We start from the raw sequence: 19,047 nt of genomic DNA, 5'->3' as shown, positions 1-19,047 counted from the left end.
CCAACGCCCCAGCGGTGTTCCAAGCGCTCATAAACGATGTGCTTAGGGATATGCTTAACATATTTGTGTTCGTTTACTTGGATGACATCCTCATCTTTTCGAGCTCTCTTCAAGAACACACAAAGCATGTCAGACAAGTACTCAAACGCCTCCTAGACAGCCATCTGTACGTTAAGCCGGAAAATGTGAATTCCATTCATCCCGAGTACAATTCCTGGGATTTGTAGTGGAACCCGGTCGAGTCCAAATGGACCCCAGGAAGGTAGGGGCGGTAGCGGATTGGCCCACCCCCAAATCCGTTAAGGAAGTTCAGCGTTTCCTGGGCTTCACTAACTTTTACCGCAAGTTCATCAAGAACTTCAGCTTGGTGGCAGCCCCCTCTCAGCTTTAACCAAGGGTGGCAATGCAAGGTTTTTGTGGGGAAGAGAAGCTGAGACGGCCTTCCAAGGACTCAAGCAGCGCGTCCTCTCTGCTCCCATCCTGATACTACCGACTACGGATGAACCGTTTGTGGTGGAGGTAGACGCCTCAGAGGTTGGTGTTGGAGCTGTCCTGTCTCAGAGGGGTGAAGACAAGAAGCTTCATCCGTGCGCTTTCTTCTCACACCGGCTTACCCCGGCTGAGAGGAACTACGATGTGGGGGATCGTGAACTCCTAGCGGTTAAGATGGCATTGAAGGAATGGAGACACTGGCTCGAGGGGGCTTCTCACCCGTTTCAAGTGCTTACGGACCACAAAAATCTGGAGTATATCCAGCAGGCGAAGCGGTTGAACTCTAGACAAGCTAGATGGTCTCTTTTCTTCAATCGATTCCAGTTTATCCTCACCTATCGGGTCGAAGAATCTCAAACCGGATGCCCTGTCCCGAGTCTACGCTCCTGCCATTCGAGATGACACGGACATGCCTGTCCTTCCTGCTGCTAAGATCGTGGCTCCGATCTCGTGGCAAGTTGAGGATACCGTGAGACGAGCTCAAGCTATTAAGCCGGGTGCAGCGGTCCTGGCAGTATCTGGTGGACTGGGAAGGCTACGGTCCCGAGGAGCGCTCCTGGGTTCCTGCCAAAGACATACTGGACCCTGACCTCATTCGTCAGTTCAGGGCCCTCCACCCTGAGAGAGCTGGTAGGAACGTCAGGAGCCGTTCCTAGGGGGGGGATTCTGTCAGGATTTGGCCAGGGTTGTTCCGGTTTTTGGTCACTAGATGCCCCCATTGTGCCTTTTGACCTTTTGTTTTCCCTTGATCCCCATTATTATTTGCACCTGTGCCTCGTTTCCCCTGATTGTATTTAAACCCTTTGTTTTACTCAGTTCTTTGCTCTGTGTTTGTATGTTAGCACCCAGCCCTAGTACTCTGTGAACTCTTGTTGATCCCGGTGGACTCTCTTGTGGAATTCTGTTTTTTGTTCTTGTTTGTTTTTAAGTATCTTTTGAGTCTTTTTTGTGCTATACCTTCCACCTTGTGGATTTACCTTTTTTGTCTTGGAGGATTACCTTTGTTCTTGTGGAATTCCTTTTGAGGTTGTGGAGTTACATGTTTTCCTGAAGAACTTCACTTTTTACTTCATTTAATACACCGTCTCAAGTACTGCTGTGTCTGCCTCATCTTCTGGGTTCTGCTGACTATTCGTGGCTCAGTTCGTTTAGTGACTGTTTCTCATCCGGAGACCCGGGTTCAAACTGAGGTCCTGACATATACCTGTAGTCCTATGTGTGTCTCTATACCTGTAGTCCTATGTGTGTCTCTATACCTGTAGTCCTATGTGTGTCTCTATACCTGTAGTCCTATGTGTGTCTCTATACCTGTAGTCCTATGTGTGTCTCTATACCTGTAGTCCTATGTGTGTCTCTATACCTGTAGTCCTATGTGTGTCTCTATACCTGTAGTCCTATGTGTGTCTCTATACCTGTAGTCCTATGTGTGTCTCTATACCTGTAGTCCTATGTGTGTCTCTATACCTGTAGTCCTATGTGTGTCTCTATACCTGTAGTCCTATGTGTGTCTCTATACCTGTAGTCCTATGTGTGTCTCTATACCTGTAGTCCTATGTGTGTCTCTATACCTGTAGTCCTATGTGTGTCTCTATACCTGTAGTCCTATGTGTGTCTCTATACCTGTAGTCCTATGTGTGTCTCTATACCTGTAGTCCTATGTGTGTCTCTATACCTGTAGTCCTATGTGTGTCTCTATACCTGTAGTCCTATGTGTGTCTCTATACCTGTAGTCCTATGTGTGTCTCTATACCTGTAGTCCTATGTGTGTCTCTATACCTGTAGTCCTATGTGTGTCTCTATACCTGTAGTCCTATGTGTGTCTCTATACCTGTAGTCCTATGTGTGTCTCTATACCTGTAGTCCTATGTGAGTCTCTATACCTGTATGACTGTGTGCAACCAGCCTCAGGTCAATAATACATGATTCTATACCTTGGTTATTCTCCATGTTCCTTTTAAGACATGGGGTTTTCCAGTAAACCTGCAGCACTGTGATGAACTCTAATGAGATGAATCCAAAGGTATCAGTTGTTTTCTGCCAGCTGTAGCTCCCCGGTGAGAGGAAGTCATTATAACGTTTCACAGTGTGGTAGTTCACTCTGATCTAAGACAATCACCTAAAGCATCAGTGATGCACACGTGTTGGCTGTTTGATGTGTCTTTCATCATTCCAACCATCACAGCCTGGCTCTGTGAAAATCAGCCTGGCTCTGTGAAAATCAGCCTGGCTCTGTGAAGATCAGCCTGGCTCTGAACATCAGCCTGTCTTTGTGAAAATCAGCCTGGCTCTGTGAAGATCAAGCCTGACTCTGTGAAAATCAGCTGGATAAAGAGTTTTCTCGCTGAATAGCAACTGAATTGCGTTTAGGGATGTGGAGTTCTGTTTTTGTTCCTTTGTAGTTGAAGCAAACACAGATGTTCTGTAGCTTCTGGCACTGTGATAAACACTAGAGAGGTGGGGTGTAAACAACAGACTTGTTTACAGCCACTGGAACCATCTAATCTGTGTGGTTGAGCTTTTATTTGACATGTGCAAGGAGAGCTAATCGCTCTGTGGTCAGATGGAGAGACATGGATGGCTTCCCAGATGCTGATTCTGGTCCACGGCTTCAGGCAGATGATTATTGAAAGAAGGATGTTGTTCTCTCGTAGCTGTTCTCTACTGGGAAGATCAGCGGGACCAAAGCAGCGAAGCTCAAAGCCAGTTTCAGCCTCCTCCATGACACCTTGAAAAGGTAAGTGATCTCATCTCTCCCTGTCCATAGACGCTCCTTACACGTTTACATGGATAACACCAGCCACTCTGTATGAGGACTGGAATGGAGCTGTGCCATATTATTGACCCATCAGTACCTGTTTGAAATGACCCATCAGCACCTGTTTAAAATGACCCATCAGTACCTGTTTGAAATGACCCATCAGCACCCGTTTAAAATTACCCATCAGTATCTGTTTAAATTGACCCATCAGTACCTGTTTAAAATGACCCATCAGTACCTGGTTAACATGACCCATCAGTACCTGTTTAAAATGACCCATCAGTACCTGTTTAAAATGACCCATCAGTACCTGTTTAAAATGACCCATCAGTACCTGTTTAAAATGACCCATCAGTACCTGTTTAAAATGACCCATCAGCACCTGTTTTAACATGACCCATCAGCACCTGTTTTAAAATTGACCCATCAGCACCTGTTTAAAATGACCAATCAGTACCTGTTTAAAATGACCCATCAGTACCTGTTTAAAATGACCCATCAGTACCTGTTTAAATTGACCCATCAGTATCTGTTTAAATTGACCCATCAGTACCTGTTTAACATGACCCATCAGTACCTGTTTAACATGACCCATCAGTACCTGTTTAACATGACCCATCAGTACCTGTTTAACATGACCCATCAGTACCTGTTTAACATGACCCATCAGTACATGTTTAACATGACCCATCAGTACCTGTTTAACATGACCCATCAGTTCCTGTTTAAAATGACCCATCAGTACATGTTTAACATGACCCATCAGTTCCTGTTTAAAATGACCCATCAGTACCTGTTTAACATGACCCATCAGTTCCTGTTTAAAATGACCCATCAGTTCCTGTTTAAAATGACCCATCAGTACCTGTTTAAAATGACCCATCAGTACCTGTTTAAAATGACCCATCAGTACCTGTTTAAAATGACCCATCAGTACCTGTTTAACATGACCCATCAGTACCTGTTTAAAATGACCCATCAGTACCTGTTTAAAATGACCCATCAGTACCTGTTTAAAATGACCCATCAGTACCTGTTTAACATGACCCATCAGTTCCTGTATAACATGACCCATCAGTTCCTGTTTTTGAAATGACCCATCAGTTCCTGTATAACATGACCCATCAGTTCCTGTTTAAAATGACCCATCAGTACCTGTTTAACATGACCCATCAGTACATGTTTAACATGACCCATCAGTACCTGTTTAACATGACCCATCAGTACCTGTTTAAAATGACCCATCAGTACCTGTTTAAAATGACCCATCAGTACCTGTTTAACATGACCCATCAGTACCTGTTTAAAATGACCCATCAGTACCTGTTTAAAATGACCCATCAGTACCTGTTTAACATGACCCATCAGTACCTGTTTAAAATGACCCATCAGTACCTGTTTAAAATGACCCATCAGTACCTGTTTAAAATGACCCATCAGTACCTGTTTAACATGACCCATCAGTACATGTTTAACATGACCCATCAGTACATGTTTAACATGACCCATCAGTTCCTGTTTAAAATGACCCATGACCCATCAGTACCTGTTTAAAATGACCCATCAGTACCTGTTTAAATGACCCATCAGTACCTGTTTAAAATGACCCATCAGTACCTGTTTAAAATGACCCATCAGTACCTGTTTAAAATGACCCATCAGTACCTGTTTAACATGACCCATCAGTACATGTTTAAAATGACCCATCAGTACCTGTTTAAAATGACCCATCAGTACCTGTTTAACATGACCCATCAGTACATGTTTAACATGACCCATCAGTTCCTGTATAACATGACCCATCAGTTCCTGTATAACATGACCCATCAGTTCCTGTTTAAAATGACCCATCAGTACCTGTTTAACATGACCCATCAGTACATGTTTAACATGACCCATCAGTTCCTGTTTAAAATGACCCATCAGTACATGTTTAACATGACCCATCAGTTCCTGTTTAAAATGACCCATCAGATCCTGTTTAAAATGACCCATCAGTTCCTGTTTAAAATGACCCATCAGTACCTGTTTAACATGACCCATCAGTACCTGTTTAACATGACCCATCAGTACATGTTTAACATGACCCATCAGTACATGTTTAACATGACCCATCAGTTCCTGTTTAAAATGACCCATGACCCATCAGTACCTGTTTAAAATGACCCATCAGTACCTGTTTAAAATGACCCATCAGTACCTGTTTAAAATGACCCATCAGTACCTGTTTAAAATGACCCATCAGTACCTGTTTAACATGACCCATCAGTACATGTTTAACATGACCCATCAGTACATGTTTAACATGACCCATCAGTTCCTGTTTAAAATGACCCATGACCCATCAGTACCTGTTTAAAATGACCCATCAGTACCTGTTTAAAATGACCCATCAGTACCTGTTTAAAATGACCCATCAGTACCTGTTTAAAATGACCCATCAGTACCTGTTTAAAATGACCCATCAGTACCTGTTTAACATGACCCATCAGTACATGTTTAAAATGACCCATCAGTACCTGTTTAAAATGACCCATCAGTACCTGTTTAACATGACCCATCAGTACATGTTTAACATGACCCATCAGTTCCTGTATAACATGACCCATCAGTTCCTGTATAACATGACCCATCAGTTCCTGTTTAAAATGACCCATCAGTACCTGTTTAACATGACCCATCAGTACATGTTTAACATGACCCATCAGTTCCTGTATAACATGACCCATCAGTTCCTGTTTAAAATGACCCATCAGTTCCTGTATAACATGACCCATCAGTTCCTGTTTAACATGACCCATCAGTTCCTGTATAAAATGACCCATCAGTTCCTGTTTAACATGACCCATCAGTTCCTGTTTAACATGACCCATCAGTTCCTGTTTAACATGACCCATCAGTTCCTGTTTAACATGACCCATCAGTTCCTGTTTAACATGACCCATCAGTTCCTGTTTAACATGACCCATCAGTACCTGTTTAACATGACCCATCAGTACCTGTTTAAAATGACCCATCAGTACCTGTTTAACATGACCCATCAGTACCTGTTTAACATGACCCATCAGTTCCTGTTTAACATGACCCATCAGTACCTGTTTAACATGACCCATCAGTACCTGTTTAACATGACCCATCAGTTCCTGTTTAACATGACCCATCAGTTCCTGTTTAACATGACCCATCAGTTCCTGTTTAACATGACCCATCAGTTCCTGTTTAACATGACCCATCAGTACCTGTTTAACATGACCCATCAGTTCCTGTTTAACATGACCCATCAGTTCCTGTTTAACATGACCCATCAGTACCTGTTTAACATGACCCATCAGTACCTGTTTAACATGACCCATCAGTTCCTGTTTAACATGACCCATCAGTTCCTGTTTAACATGACCCATCAGTACCTGTTTAACATGACCCATCAGTTCCTGTTTAACATGACCCATCAGTTCCTGTTTAACATGACCCATCAGTACCTGTTTAACATGACCCATCAGTACCTGTTTAACATGACCCATCAGTTCCTGTTTAACATGACCCATCAGTACTTCAGTCAGTGTAGATGAAGGGGAGGAGACGGTTAAAGAAGGAGTTTTAAGCCTTGAGACAGTTGAGACATGGATTGTGTCTGTGTGGGTAAGACAAAATAAGTGCCTTTGAACAGGGTCTGTTAGTAGGTACCAGGAGGACCGGTTTGTGTTAAGAACTGCAACGCTGCTGGGTTTTTCAACCTTTTCCTGTGTGTATCAAGAATGGTCCACCATCCAAAGGACATCCAGCCAACTTGACACAACTATCGGAAGCATTGGAGTCAACATGGGCCGGCCTCCCTGTGGAACGCCTTCGACACCTTGTAGAGTCCATGCCCAGAGGATTGAGGCTGATCTGGGGGCGAAAGCGGGTGCAACTCAATATTAGGAAGGTGTTCCTAATGTTTTGTAGACTCAGTGTATAACTACCCTTGGACGCCCAGTTGAGGTGAAAGTCTGTGACAGAGGCTGGTCCCTACCAGCATCTGTGTCTGTGTGCCACTAGGACCTGTGTGATTCCCCTCCTACCTGAGGGTGATGAGCTGAGCCAGCTGACCACATCTCTGCCCTGTCATATGACCCATAAGTACCTGTCTGTCTGTGACTCTCATTACCCACCCCAGCTCTCAGCAGTCAGAGATCTGTCTGTGACTCCCATCTCCCCACCCCAGCTCTCAGCAGTCAGAGATCTGTCTGTGACTCCCATCTCCCCACCCCAGCTCTCAGCAGTCAGAGATCTGTCTGTGACTCCCATCTCCCCACCCCAGCTCTCAGCAGTCAGAGATCTGTCTGTGTCTGTCTGTGACTCCCATCTCCCCACCCCAGCTCTCAGCAGTCAGAGATCTGTCTGTGTCTGTCTGTGACTCCCATCTCCCCACCCCAGGTCTCAGCAGTCAGAGATCTGGCTGCTGCAGGAGGCCAAGCAGTTCAGAGCAGAGTTGGAGCGCCAGCAGAGAGATCTGGAGACGGCTGAGCAGTTCCCTGAGGGGCCGGACACAGAGGTCAGCCGCATGAGACAGCAGCTCCTCAAGTTCCACAACGACCTGCATCAGGCAGAGGAGAGGGACTACCAGATGAACTACCAGCTAGAGTGGTGAGGAGACACACACTGACTAGAGCCTAGCGTAGAGAGAGAGAGAGATTGTCTGTGTGTCTATCTCTCTGTGTGTCTATCTCTCTGTGTGTCTATCTCTCTGTGTGTCTATCTCTCTGTGTGTCTATCTCTCTGTGTGTCTATCTCTCTGTGTGTCTATCTCTCTGTGTGTCTATCTCTCTGTGTGTCTATCTCTCTGTGTGTCTATCTCTCTGTGTGTCTATCTCTCTGTGTGACTATCTCTCTGTGTGACTATCTCTCTGTGTGACTATCTCTCTGTGTGACTATCTCTCTGTGTGACTATCTCTCTGTGTGACTATCTCTCTGTGTGACTATCTCTCTGTCTGTCTGTGTGTCTGTCTGTCTGTGTGTCTGTCTGTGTGTCTGTCTGTGTATCTCTGTGTGTCTGTCTATATCTCTGTGTGTCTGTCTATATCTCTGTGTGTCTGTCTATATCTCTGTGTGTCTGTCTGTACATCTCTGTGTGTCTGTCTATATCTCTGTGTCTGTCTATATCTCTGTGTCTGTCTATATCTCTGTGTCTGTCTATATCTCTGTGTCTGTCTATCTCTGTGTCTGTCTATATCTCTGTGTCTGTCTATATCTCTGTGTCTGTCTATATCTCTGTGTCTGTCTATATCTCTGTGTCTGTCTATATCTCTGTGTCTGTCTCTGTCTGAGGTTAAGGGTATGCCCAGCTCTTGAGCCACTTTAGTCCAGTCAGTCCTGGAAGTGGTATGTGCGGCATGTAGCCTAGGAGTAAGAGCGTTGGGCCAGTAACTGAAAGGTCACTAGTTCGAATCCCTTAGCGACAAAGTGAAAAATCTGCCATTGTGCCCTTGACAAGGCCCTTAACCCTAATTGCTCCAAGGTTGCTGTTGATAATGGCTGACCCTGGCTGTGACCCCACTCTCTGAGGGTGTCTCAGGGGGATATGCAATAAACACATTTCCATTTCACACAGGACAAATATAACCCACCAAATGATTCATTATTAGGTGTTCCTCTGCCTCTAGCCAGCTGTGTCACTAGTCTCCTCCACGTGTTCTCAACAACACTCCTGTCCTTGTGTCCGAAAGGTCAAGCACGCCTCCGAAACACAGCACGGAAAAGAACGGCGCTGTCCTCTCTCTGCACAACACACACAGTTAGAAAGGCCACGGAGAGGCCATTGGAACATTGCTTAGCAACTGATGAAACAAGCTTGTGTGAAAAACTAAGAAAGAGGATATGAAAGAAAAGGTCTCTTCATCAGTCATTTAATCAGCAAGGACTACAATACGGCTCTGGCTGTCCCAAATGGCACCCTATTCTCTATATAATGCGCTACATTAGACCAGGGACCATAGGGCTCTGGTCAAAAGTAGTGCACTACATAGAGATTAGGGTACCATTTGAGACGTACACTATGATTCACCAGGGACGGGGCCTAGAACACATTGTTCCTGAAGATATGACCTTCCTATCTGTGGGTAAATGATATTCACATTGTTCCTAAAGATATGACCTTCGTATCTGTGGGTAAATGATATTCACATTGTTCCTAAAGATATGACCTTCCTATCTGTGGGTAAATGATATTCACATTGTTCCTAAAGATATGACCTTCCTATCTGTGGGTAAATGATATTCACATTGTTCCTAAAGATATGACCTTCCTATCTGTGGGTAAATGATATTCACATTGTTCCTGAAGATATGACCTTCGTATCTGTGGGTAAATGATATTCACATTGTTCCTAAAGATATGACCTTCCTATCTGTGGGTAAATGATATTCACATTGTTCCTGAAGATATGACCTTCCTATCTGTGGGTAAATGATATTCACATTGTTCCTAAAGATATGACCTTCCTATCTGTGGGTAAATGATATTCACATTGTTCCTAAAGATATGACCTTCCTATCTGTGGGTAAATGATATTCACATTGTTCCTAAAGATATGACCTTCCTATCTGTGGGTAAATGTTGTTCCTATTGTTAAGATGAGAAGGCCTACGTATCTGTGGGTAAATGTTGTTCCTATTGTTAAGATGAGAAGGCCTACGTATCTGTGGGTAAATGTTGTTCCTATTGTTAAGATGAGAAGGCCTACGTATCTGTGGGTAAATGTTGTTCCTATTGTTAAGATGAGAAGGCCTACGTATCTGTGGGTAAATGTTGTTCCTATTGTTAAGATGAGAAGGCCTACGTATCTGTGGGTAAATGTTGTTCCTATTGTTAAGATGAGAAGGCCTACGTATCTGTGGGTAAATGTTGTTCCTATTGTTAAGATGAGAAGGCCTACGTATCTGTGGGTAAATGTTGTTCCTATTGTTAAGATGAGAAGGCCTACGTATCTGTGGGTAAATGTTGTTCCTATTGTTAAGATGAGAAGGCCTACAGCAGTAATTGAAATATGAGGCTAAATGAAAAGCATTGCTTACATTGCATTCTGACTAGATGTTGTAATGAAGTCGGCTGTCTCTTGTTGTATATTATCTTGTGGATGCGTATAGCTCTGACAGTCCGTTTGGCAGCCTCTTCCCCTGGTGAATTACCCTCCATACGACAGACAGATGCTCACTGGGAAGATATGTCTTCAGATGTGCAATGTTAAGCCCTTGATCACAAGCCAGACAGATTAACAGGAATTCAACTGTCAGTCATTTGCTTCAAATGCAGTATTTACAGCTGACCAGGAAGCAACACAAGTGCTGTGAAAGTAGCCTGGAGGGCTGTCTGTCCATCCAGCAATTTCTCACTGAGGACATTTTACACGTGTCAGGAATGTAATATCTACTGCTGGACTTAAATACCTGAACCCTGTCAACAGTTGAACTCAGTTGAACCTTTCACATAGTAGCAAGCACTGACAAACCACTGTTTCACTCAGATGTTGCCAAGAAACTCTCAGAATTTGACCAACACTTTTCTGAAAGCAATACATATTTTCAGTATGGCTACATGGCCGTATTTCCCTGCCTGTTTTATCAACTGAGTTACAGTAGAACCCTGGTCGTCTGTCCTCCACCACTGTGTTAGGGGGTTGAGCTGAGGCCGAGGCAAGGTTACTTGAGCATATTGCACAGCCACTTGTTTCCTGAGCTTGTTGTCAACGTTGGTCATTTTTTCATCTTCTCTGTATTTCTGAGAATTTATGTTCACGTTCCTTCCTCTTGTTCCTTCCTCTAAATCACGGGTGTCGACATCATTCCACGGAGGTCCTAGTGTCTGTGGGTTTTAGGTTTTTCTTTTCAATTAAGACCTAGACAACCAGGTAAGGGGAGTTCCTTAGTAATTAGTGACCTGAATTCATCAGTCAAGCACAAGTGAAGAGTGAAAGCCTGCAGACACTCGGCCCTCCGTGGAAGGAGTCTGACACGTGCTGTAAATGATGCCGTGTCTGTTTACAGTCTCACAGAAGAGAAGCTTTGCCTGGAGAAAGAGTATGAGTCTCAACCCAAACCAGTTGTAAGTATCTCAGTACAAACAGTCACAGATTTATCTCCCATTGATAGTCATTCACGTGATCTGTCCCATCATACACCACAGCATGACATTCCACAGCATGACACACCTACAGCAGTAAATCCCTCATTTAGAAGCAGAGAAATGACACACACAGTGAGAGGACAGAGAAACAGACGGTGTCTTTGCTGCGAGGCATCCTTGTCCAAATGCTTGATTAATGAGGCTGGCTTCTTGACGGTTCAGTCCCCTCGTTGTCACTGGGTCGTGGTACCATACATGGTTCTGTCCCCTCGTTGTCACTGGGTTGTGGTACCATACATGGTTCTGTCTCCTCGTTGTCACTGGGTCGTGGTACCATACATGGTTCTGTCTCCTCGTTGTCACTGGGTTGTGGTACCATACATGGTTCTGTCTCCTCGTTGTCACTGGGTCGTGGTACCATACATGGTTCTGTCTCCTCGTTGTCACTGGGTCGTGGTACCATACATGGTTCTGTCTCCTCGTTGTCACTGGGTCGTGGTACCATACATGGTTCTGTCTCCTCGTTATCACTGGGTCGTGGTACCATACATGGTTCTGTCTCCTCGTTGTCACTGGGTCGTGGTACCATACATGGTTCTGTCTCCTCGTTGTCACTGGGTCGTGGTACCATACATGGTTCTGTCTCCTCGTTGTCACTGGGTCGTGGTACCATACATGGTTCTGTCTCCTCGTTGTCACTGGGTCGTGGTACCATACATGGTTCTGTCTCCTCGTTGTCACTGGGTCGTGGTACCATACATGGTTCTGTCTCCTCGTTGTCACTGGGTCGTGGTACCATACATGGTTCTGTCTCCTCGTTGTCACTGGGTCGTGGTACCATACATGGTTCTGTCTCCTCGTTGTCACTGGGTCGTGGTACCATACATGGTTCTGTCTCCTCGTTGTCACTGGGTCGTGGTACCATACATGGTTCTGTCTCCCCGTTGTCACTGGGTCGTGGTACCATACATGGTTCTGTCTCCTCGTTGTCACTGGGTCGTGGTACCATACATGGTTTTGTCTCCTCGTTGTCACTGGGTCGTGGTACCATACATGGTTCTGTCTCCTCGTTGTCACTGGGTCGTGGTACCATACATGGTTCTGTCTCCTCGTTGTCACTGGGTCGTGGTACCATACATGGTTCTGTCTCCTCGTTGTCACTGGGTCGTGGTACCATACATGGTTCTGTCTCCGTTGTCACTGGGTTGTCACTGGGTCGTGGTACCATACATGGTTCTGTCTCCTCGTTGTCACTGGGTCGTGGTACCATACATGGTTCTGTCCCCTCGTTGTCACTGGGTCGTGGTACCATACATGGTTCTGTCTCCTCGTTGTCACTGGGTCGTGGTACCATCACTGGGTCACTGGGTCGTGGTACCATACATGGTTCTGTCTCCTCGTTGTCACTGGGTCGTGGTACCATACATGGTTCTGTCTCCTCGTTGTCACTGGGTCGTGGTACCATACATGGTTCTGTCTCGTTGTCCTCGTTGTCACTGGGTTGTGGTACCATACATGGTTCTGTCTCCTCGTTGTCACTGAGTCGTGGTACCATACATGGTTCTGTCCCCTCGTTGTCACTGGGTTGTGGTACCATACATGGTTCTGTCTCCTCGTTGTCACTGGGTCGTGGTACCATACATGGTTCTGTCTCCTCGTTGTCACTGGGTTGTGGTACCATACATGGTTCTGTCTCCTCGTTGTCACTGGGTCGTGGTACCATACATGGTTCTGTCTCCTCGTTGTCACTGGGTCGTGGTACCATACATGGTTCTGTCACTGGGTTGTGGTACCATACATGGTTCTGTCTCCTCGTTGTCACTGGGTCGTGGTACCATACATGGTTCTGTCACCTCGTTGTCACTGGGTTGTGGTACCATACATAGTTCTGTGTCTACCACTAAGAGAGGCCCGATCATTGATCTAATGATATTTTACATTACTCCTTTAATGAACTTGTTATTACAGTTGGTTTGGTTACAGTTAAATAGTAGTTACTTTTTAACACCCAGTACAGCTACACTATAATCACATGGATTTATATAGTCAGACTCCCAGGAAAGTCACGACCCAGCTATTACCTTTGATATCCCCTTCAAATAGCTGGCACAGTACTGTGTGTGTGTCCATGATTTGCACTTGCATGAATGTGTATTTGTCTCAATGTTGATGTGTTTTGTATGTCCCATAAGCCATTGCTCCTGGTGTGTCCTCAGGAGCTGGAGAAGCGTGCGAAGGCCCTGAAGGACAGCAGTGAGGAGCTGAGGAAGGAGGTGTCTCAGAGGAGACAGGAGATACACAGCCTGCTGGAGGACATGGAGGCCAGACACAAACTGATGACCAGGGAGCAGAGAGAACTGGACCACAAGAAGGACAGCATAGTAAACAACCAGGTGACAGGTTGGAGCGGGCAGAGGGTGGTAGAGGGAGGGCACAGGGTGGTAGAGGGAGGGCACAGGGTGGTAGAGGGAGGGCACAGGGTGGTAGAGGGAGGGCACAGGGTGGTAGAGGGAGGGCAGAGGGAGGGCAGAGGGAGGGCAGAGGGAGGGCAGAGGGGGAGGGAGGGCAGAGGGAGGGCAGAGGGAGGGCACAGGGTGGTAGAGGGTGGTAGAGGGTGGTAGAGGGTGGTAGAGGGTGGTAGAGGGTGGTAGAGGGTGGCAGAGGGTGGTAGAGGGGTGGCAGAGGGTGGCAGAGGGTGGCAGAGGGTGGAGGGTGGTAGAGGGAGGTAGAGGGAGGGTAGAGGGAGGGTACAGGGGTGGTACAGGGGTGGTACAGGGGTGGTAGAGGGGTGGTAGAGGGGTGTTAGAGGAGTGGTAGAGGGGTGTTAGAGGAGTGGTAGAGGGGTGTTAGAGGGGTGTTAGAGGGGTGTTAGAGGGGTGTTAGAGAGTGGTAGAGGGGTGTTAGGGAGTGGTAGAGGGGTGTTAGAGAGTGGTAGAGGGGTGTTAGGGAGTGGTAGAGGGGTGTTGGGGAGTGGTAGAGGGGTGGTAGAGGGGTGTTAGAGAGTGGTAGAGGGGTGTTGGGGAGTGGTAGAGGGGTGTTGGGGAGTGGTAGAGGGGTGTTGGGGAGTGGTAGAGGGGTGGTAGAGGGGTGTTAGAGAGTGGTAGAGGGGTGGTAGGGAGTGGTAGAGAGGGGTGTTGGGGAGTGGTAGAGGGGTGTTGGGGAGTGGTAGAGGGGTGGTAGAGGGGTGTTAGAGAGTGGTAGTGGGGTGTTAGAGAGTGGTAGTGGGGTGTTAGAGAGTGGTAGTGGGGTGTTAGAGAGTGTTAGAGAGTGGTAGAGGGGTGTTAGAGAGTGGTAGAGGGGTGTTAGAGAGTGGTAGAGGGTCAGTCTTGTGTTTAAAACAACATAGAGAAGGGCATGATTTAAAACCATTGAAATAGAAGAACTCATTAGTCTTCCTATAATGTCCTTCTCTACGGCGTGTCGTCCTGTGTCACCAGGCTGAGTTGGCCCAGCTTCTGTCTGTTCCTGGCCAGTTGGGGAAGGAGATTGAGAGGATCAACAGGAAAAAGATGTACGTAAGATGTGTCTGGCTATGAATTCATGTATTGGTGATGTGCTACATAACCTTCATAACTAACTCTGGAGCTACTAAAGCAGGAAGTAAGGCCATGTTCATGAGTCATGGAAGGGAGACTCCCAACGTAAACCTTGAACCAGTCCACAGTTGTTTGGGGCACCTACCAAGAGTAAACGGCTAACCCTACAGACCAATGTCTCTGCCAAAACTGTCTGGAATGACGTCTTTGCAGGCTGTTTTGCTCGCTGGGTTAAGCCTACAGTCTACCAGCCTGGTGTCATGCATGTCTTCCTCTGTGGTGGCCAGGGAGGTTGAGAAAAGTAAGGCGGCCCTAGACGAGCAGCTGTCTGAGGTGGCGGCTCTGCAGAAGAGGACAGAGGCTCGCTGTCGCTCCCTGGAGGAGGAGAAGAGGGAGGTGAGGAGGCAGGTGGAGGGGCGCAGGGCACACCTGGAGGCTGCCGAGAGGGAACACAGCATGCTGCAGAAAGAGCAGGAGATGACCAAGGAGAAGGAGGTCATTATGATGGGACAGAGGTACAGGACAGGCGGCAGACAATGTCCATGTATCTAGAGCAGCATCTGTATGCAGCGATAGTACCTACAGTTGAAGTCAGAAGTTTACATGTACCATAGCCAGATACATTTACACTCAGTTTTTCACAATTCCTGACATTTAATCCAAGTAAAAAATCCCTGTTTTAGGTCAGTTAGGATCACCACTTTATTTTAAGAATGTGAAATATCAGAATAATATAATAATTATTATTATTATTATTTCAGCTTTTATTTATTTCATCACATTCCCAGTGGGTCAGAAGTTTACATACACTCAATTAGTATTTGCTTGCATTGCCTTTAAATTGTATAACTTGAGTCCATCGTTTTGGGTAGTCTTCCACAAGCTTCCCACAATAAGTTGGGTGAATTTTGGCCCATTCCTCCTGACAGAGCTGGTGTAACTGAGTCAGGTTTGTAGGCCTCCTTGCTCGCACACGCCTTTTCAGTTCTGCCCACACATTTTCTATAGGATTGAGGTCAGGGCTTTGTGATGGCCACTCCAATACCTTGACTTTGTCCTTAAGCCATTTTGCCACAACTTTGGAAGTATGCTTGGGGCCATTGTCCATTTGGGACCAAGCTTTAACTTCCTGACTAATGTCTTGAGATGTTGCTTCAATATATCCACATCATTTTCCTACCTCATGATGCCATCTATTTTGTGAAGTGCAGAATAAACAACAATGCATAAAAACACAAAATGTTGGAGCCACAGGCACAGAACAGACAGAGCTTGATGTGTCCAGTAACAGAACAGACAGAGCTTGATGTGTCCAGTAACAGAACAGACAGAGCTTGATGTGTCCAGTAACAGAACAGACAGAGCTTGATGTGTCCAGTAACAGAACAGACAGTGCTTGATGTGTCCAGTAACAGAACAGACAGAGCTTGATGTGTCCAGTAACAGAACAGACAGAGCTTGATGTGTCCAGTAACAGAACAGACAGAGCTTGATGTGTCCAGAAACAGAACAGACAGAGCTTGATGTGTCCAGTAACAGAACAGACAGAGCTTGATGTGTCCAGTAACAGAACAGACAGAGCTTGATGTGTCCAGTAACAGAACAGACAGAGCTTCATGTGTCCAGTAACAGAACAGACAGAGCTTGATGTGTCCAGTAACAGAACAGACAGAGCTTGATGTGTCCAGTAACAGAACAGACAGAGCTTGATGTGTCCCCCATTCATTTTGACAAGGTTTTCAATCATTGTGATGTGGATGCATTAGGTTGTATTGTCCCCATTAGTCCAGATGCTGTCTCTCAGAGCCCCCCACTGGGACCTGTCCTGCAGGGCCTTTACTGTTTCTCCCCTCTGGCCTTAGCACAAGGACGGCACAAAAAACCCATTCCACTGTAACAAGACTGAGATGGGAACCATATGCAGCTTCTCTATCTTACTGGTTCTATGTAGGCTTTGGCAGATATAAGGGGACAGTGCTGTGGGGAACAATGATAATGGGGTTTTCCTATGAGTTCTCTCTCTCTCTCTCTCTCTCTCTCTCTCTCTCTCTCTCTCTCTCTCTCTCTCTCTCTCTCTCTCTCTCTCTCTCTCTTCTTCTCTCTCTCTGTTGTGTCTCTCTCTCCCTCTGTGTCCCTCTCTCTCTCTTTCTCTCTGTGTCTCTCTCTCTCTCTCTCTGTGTCTCTCTCTGTGTCTCTCTCTGTGTCTCTCTCTCTGTCTCTCTCTCTGTCTCTCTCTCTGTCTCTCTCTCTGTCTCCCTCTCTGTCTCTCTCTCTGTCTCTGTCTCTCTCTCTGTCTCTCTCTCTCTCTGTCTCTCTCTCTCTCTCTGTCTCTCTGTCTCTCTGTCTCTCTGTCTCTCTCTCTCTCTCTCTCTCTCTCTCTCTATTTGTCAGAGGTATGCTGGACATCAATACAGGCCACTGCATCATGGAAAGGAAGACCGCGCATGAGAACCTGGCACAAAAGCAGCGTGAGAGGGACCGGCAGCTCAGAGAGCTGAAGAAGGTGGAGCTGCAGCTCAAACAGGCCCAGGACGCGCTGGTCTACACTCAGCTACTGCATGACAAGACCAAGTCTACAGTTAGTTCACAGTTCACACACTAACACCAAACAGGCCCACAGTGTTCTGGTCCACACTCAGCTACTGCATGACAAGACCAAGTCTACAGTTAGTTCACAGTTCACACACTAACACCAAACAGGCCCACAGTGTTCTGGTCCACACTCAGCTACTGCATGACAAGACCAAGTCTACAGTTAGTTCACAGTTCACACACTAACACCAAACAGGCCCACAGTGTTCTGGTCCACACTCAGCTACTGCATGACAAGACCAAGTCTATAGTTAGTTCACAGTTCACACACTAACACCAAACAGGCCCACAGTGTTCTGGTCCACACTCAGCTACTGCATGACAAGACCAAGTCTACAGTTAGTTCACAGTTCACACACTAACACCAAACAGGCCCACAGTGTTCTGGTCCACACTCAGCTACTGCATGACAAGACCAAGTCTATAGTTAGTTCACAGTTCACACACTAACACCAAACAGGCCCACAGTGTTCTGGTCCACACTCAGCTACTGCATGACAAGACCAAGTCTACAGTTAGTTCACAGTTCACACACTAACACCAAACAGGCCCACAGTGTTCTGGTCCACACTCAGCTACTGCATGACAAGACCAAGTCTACAGTTAGTTCACAGTTCACACACTAACACCAAACAGGCCCACAGTGTTCTGGTCCACACTCAGCTACTGCATGACAAGACCAAGTCTATAGTTAGTTCACAGTTCACACACTAACACCAAACAGGCCCACAGTGTTCTGGTCCACAGCTCTGCTGCACGACAAGTCAATGGAGTTCACAGTTCACACACAGCTCCTGCACGACCTCCACTTTCAACATGTATGGACTCTGTAACGGTATCTCTCTCTCACTTTAACATTTGTTATTTTATAGATTTTAATTGGTTGACATGTCATCCCCTCATTAGCCTCTGTGCTTCCTTGATGATGTGTCCAGAGATCAAAGTGGCAGTGACACACGTTACTCACAGGATCATAAATGTCCACATGGGACATGAGTGACAGACGGAGAGAGGAACTGGAAAAGCGTCAGCAGATTTGACACCATAAAACACGACAGACGTTGGTGTAGTGACGCATGTGGAACTTCCCCTATTAATGAAGGAAACCTCACACAATATAATGTTCTCCCGGTTTTATGAACTCAATCCAATGATTTATCTGTCATTATTTATTTCCTCAGTGTAATTGTGATGTGATTGAGCTTCGCCGTCTGCCACAGTTGTATAAAACACTGTGTAACGGAGGCCTGCGTCCCAAATGGAACCCTGTTCCTGACAATAGGGCACTACTGTAAAAGTCCCGCACACTCTTAGAGAACAACGGTTCCAAAAGTGTTCTTCGGCTGTCCCCATAGAAGAACCCTTTTATAGTTCCAGGTAGAAAGAACCCTTTTGGGTTCCATGTAGAACCCTCTGTTATGCAGGTGAATGAGGACCCAAAAGCGACTTGGCGAAAACAGAGTCTTTATTCCAGTAAAGGAAATAGGCAATACTCCTGGACAATCAGAGCAGAAAACAAAACATAAACAACTTAATTCCACTCGTAGTGACGAGGACAGACTGGAGAC

The 19,047-nt window shown here is 46.1% G+C and overlaps 1 protein-coding gene across 3 annotated transcripts in view; it reads left to right on the top strand.

Annotated features, from left to right (window-relative positions):
* LOC124021138 (coiled-coil domain-containing protein 146-like) overlaps window positions 1-18,375 on the top strand; it is a 39,992-nt gene extending 21,617 nt beyond the window's left edge. The window contains exons 3-9 of one of the 3 annotated variants that reach the window (XM_046336480.1): window positions 3,144-3,226; window positions 7,667-7,876; window positions 11,273-11,330; window positions 13,568-13,744; window positions 14,789-14,862; window positions 15,175-15,402; window positions 17,279-18,375. In XM_046336480.1, the coding sequence (XP_046192436.1) occupies window positions 3,144-3,226; window positions 7,667-7,876; window positions 11,273-11,330; window positions 13,568-13,744; window positions 14,789-14,862; window positions 15,175-15,402; window positions 17,279-17,489 (1,041 nt within the window). In that variant the 3' untranslated portion in view covers window positions 17,490-18,375. The remainder of the gene's footprint in view (window positions 1-3,143; window positions 3,227-7,666; window positions 7,877-11,272; window positions 11,331-13,567; window positions 13,745-14,788; window positions 14,863-15,174; window positions 15,403-17,278) is intronic. The other 2 variants (XM_046336482.1, XM_046336481.1) reach the window with 2 other exon arrangements.
* The last annotated feature ends 672 nt before the right edge of the window (window positions 18,376-19,047 follow it).

This window comes from Oncorhynchus gorbuscha, unplaced genomic scaffold, assembly GCF_021184085.1.
Source record: "Oncorhynchus gorbuscha isolate QuinsamMale2020 ecotype Even-year unplaced genomic scaffold, OgorEven_v1.0 Un_scaffold_1060, whole genome shotgun sequence".
Classification (NCBI taxonomy): Eukaryota; Metazoa; Chordata; class Actinopteri; order Salmoniformes; family Salmonidae; genus Oncorhynchus; species Oncorhynchus gorbuscha.
Note: the sequence above shows the minus strand (reverse complement) of the source record. Positions and strands in the feature narration are given on the sequence as shown.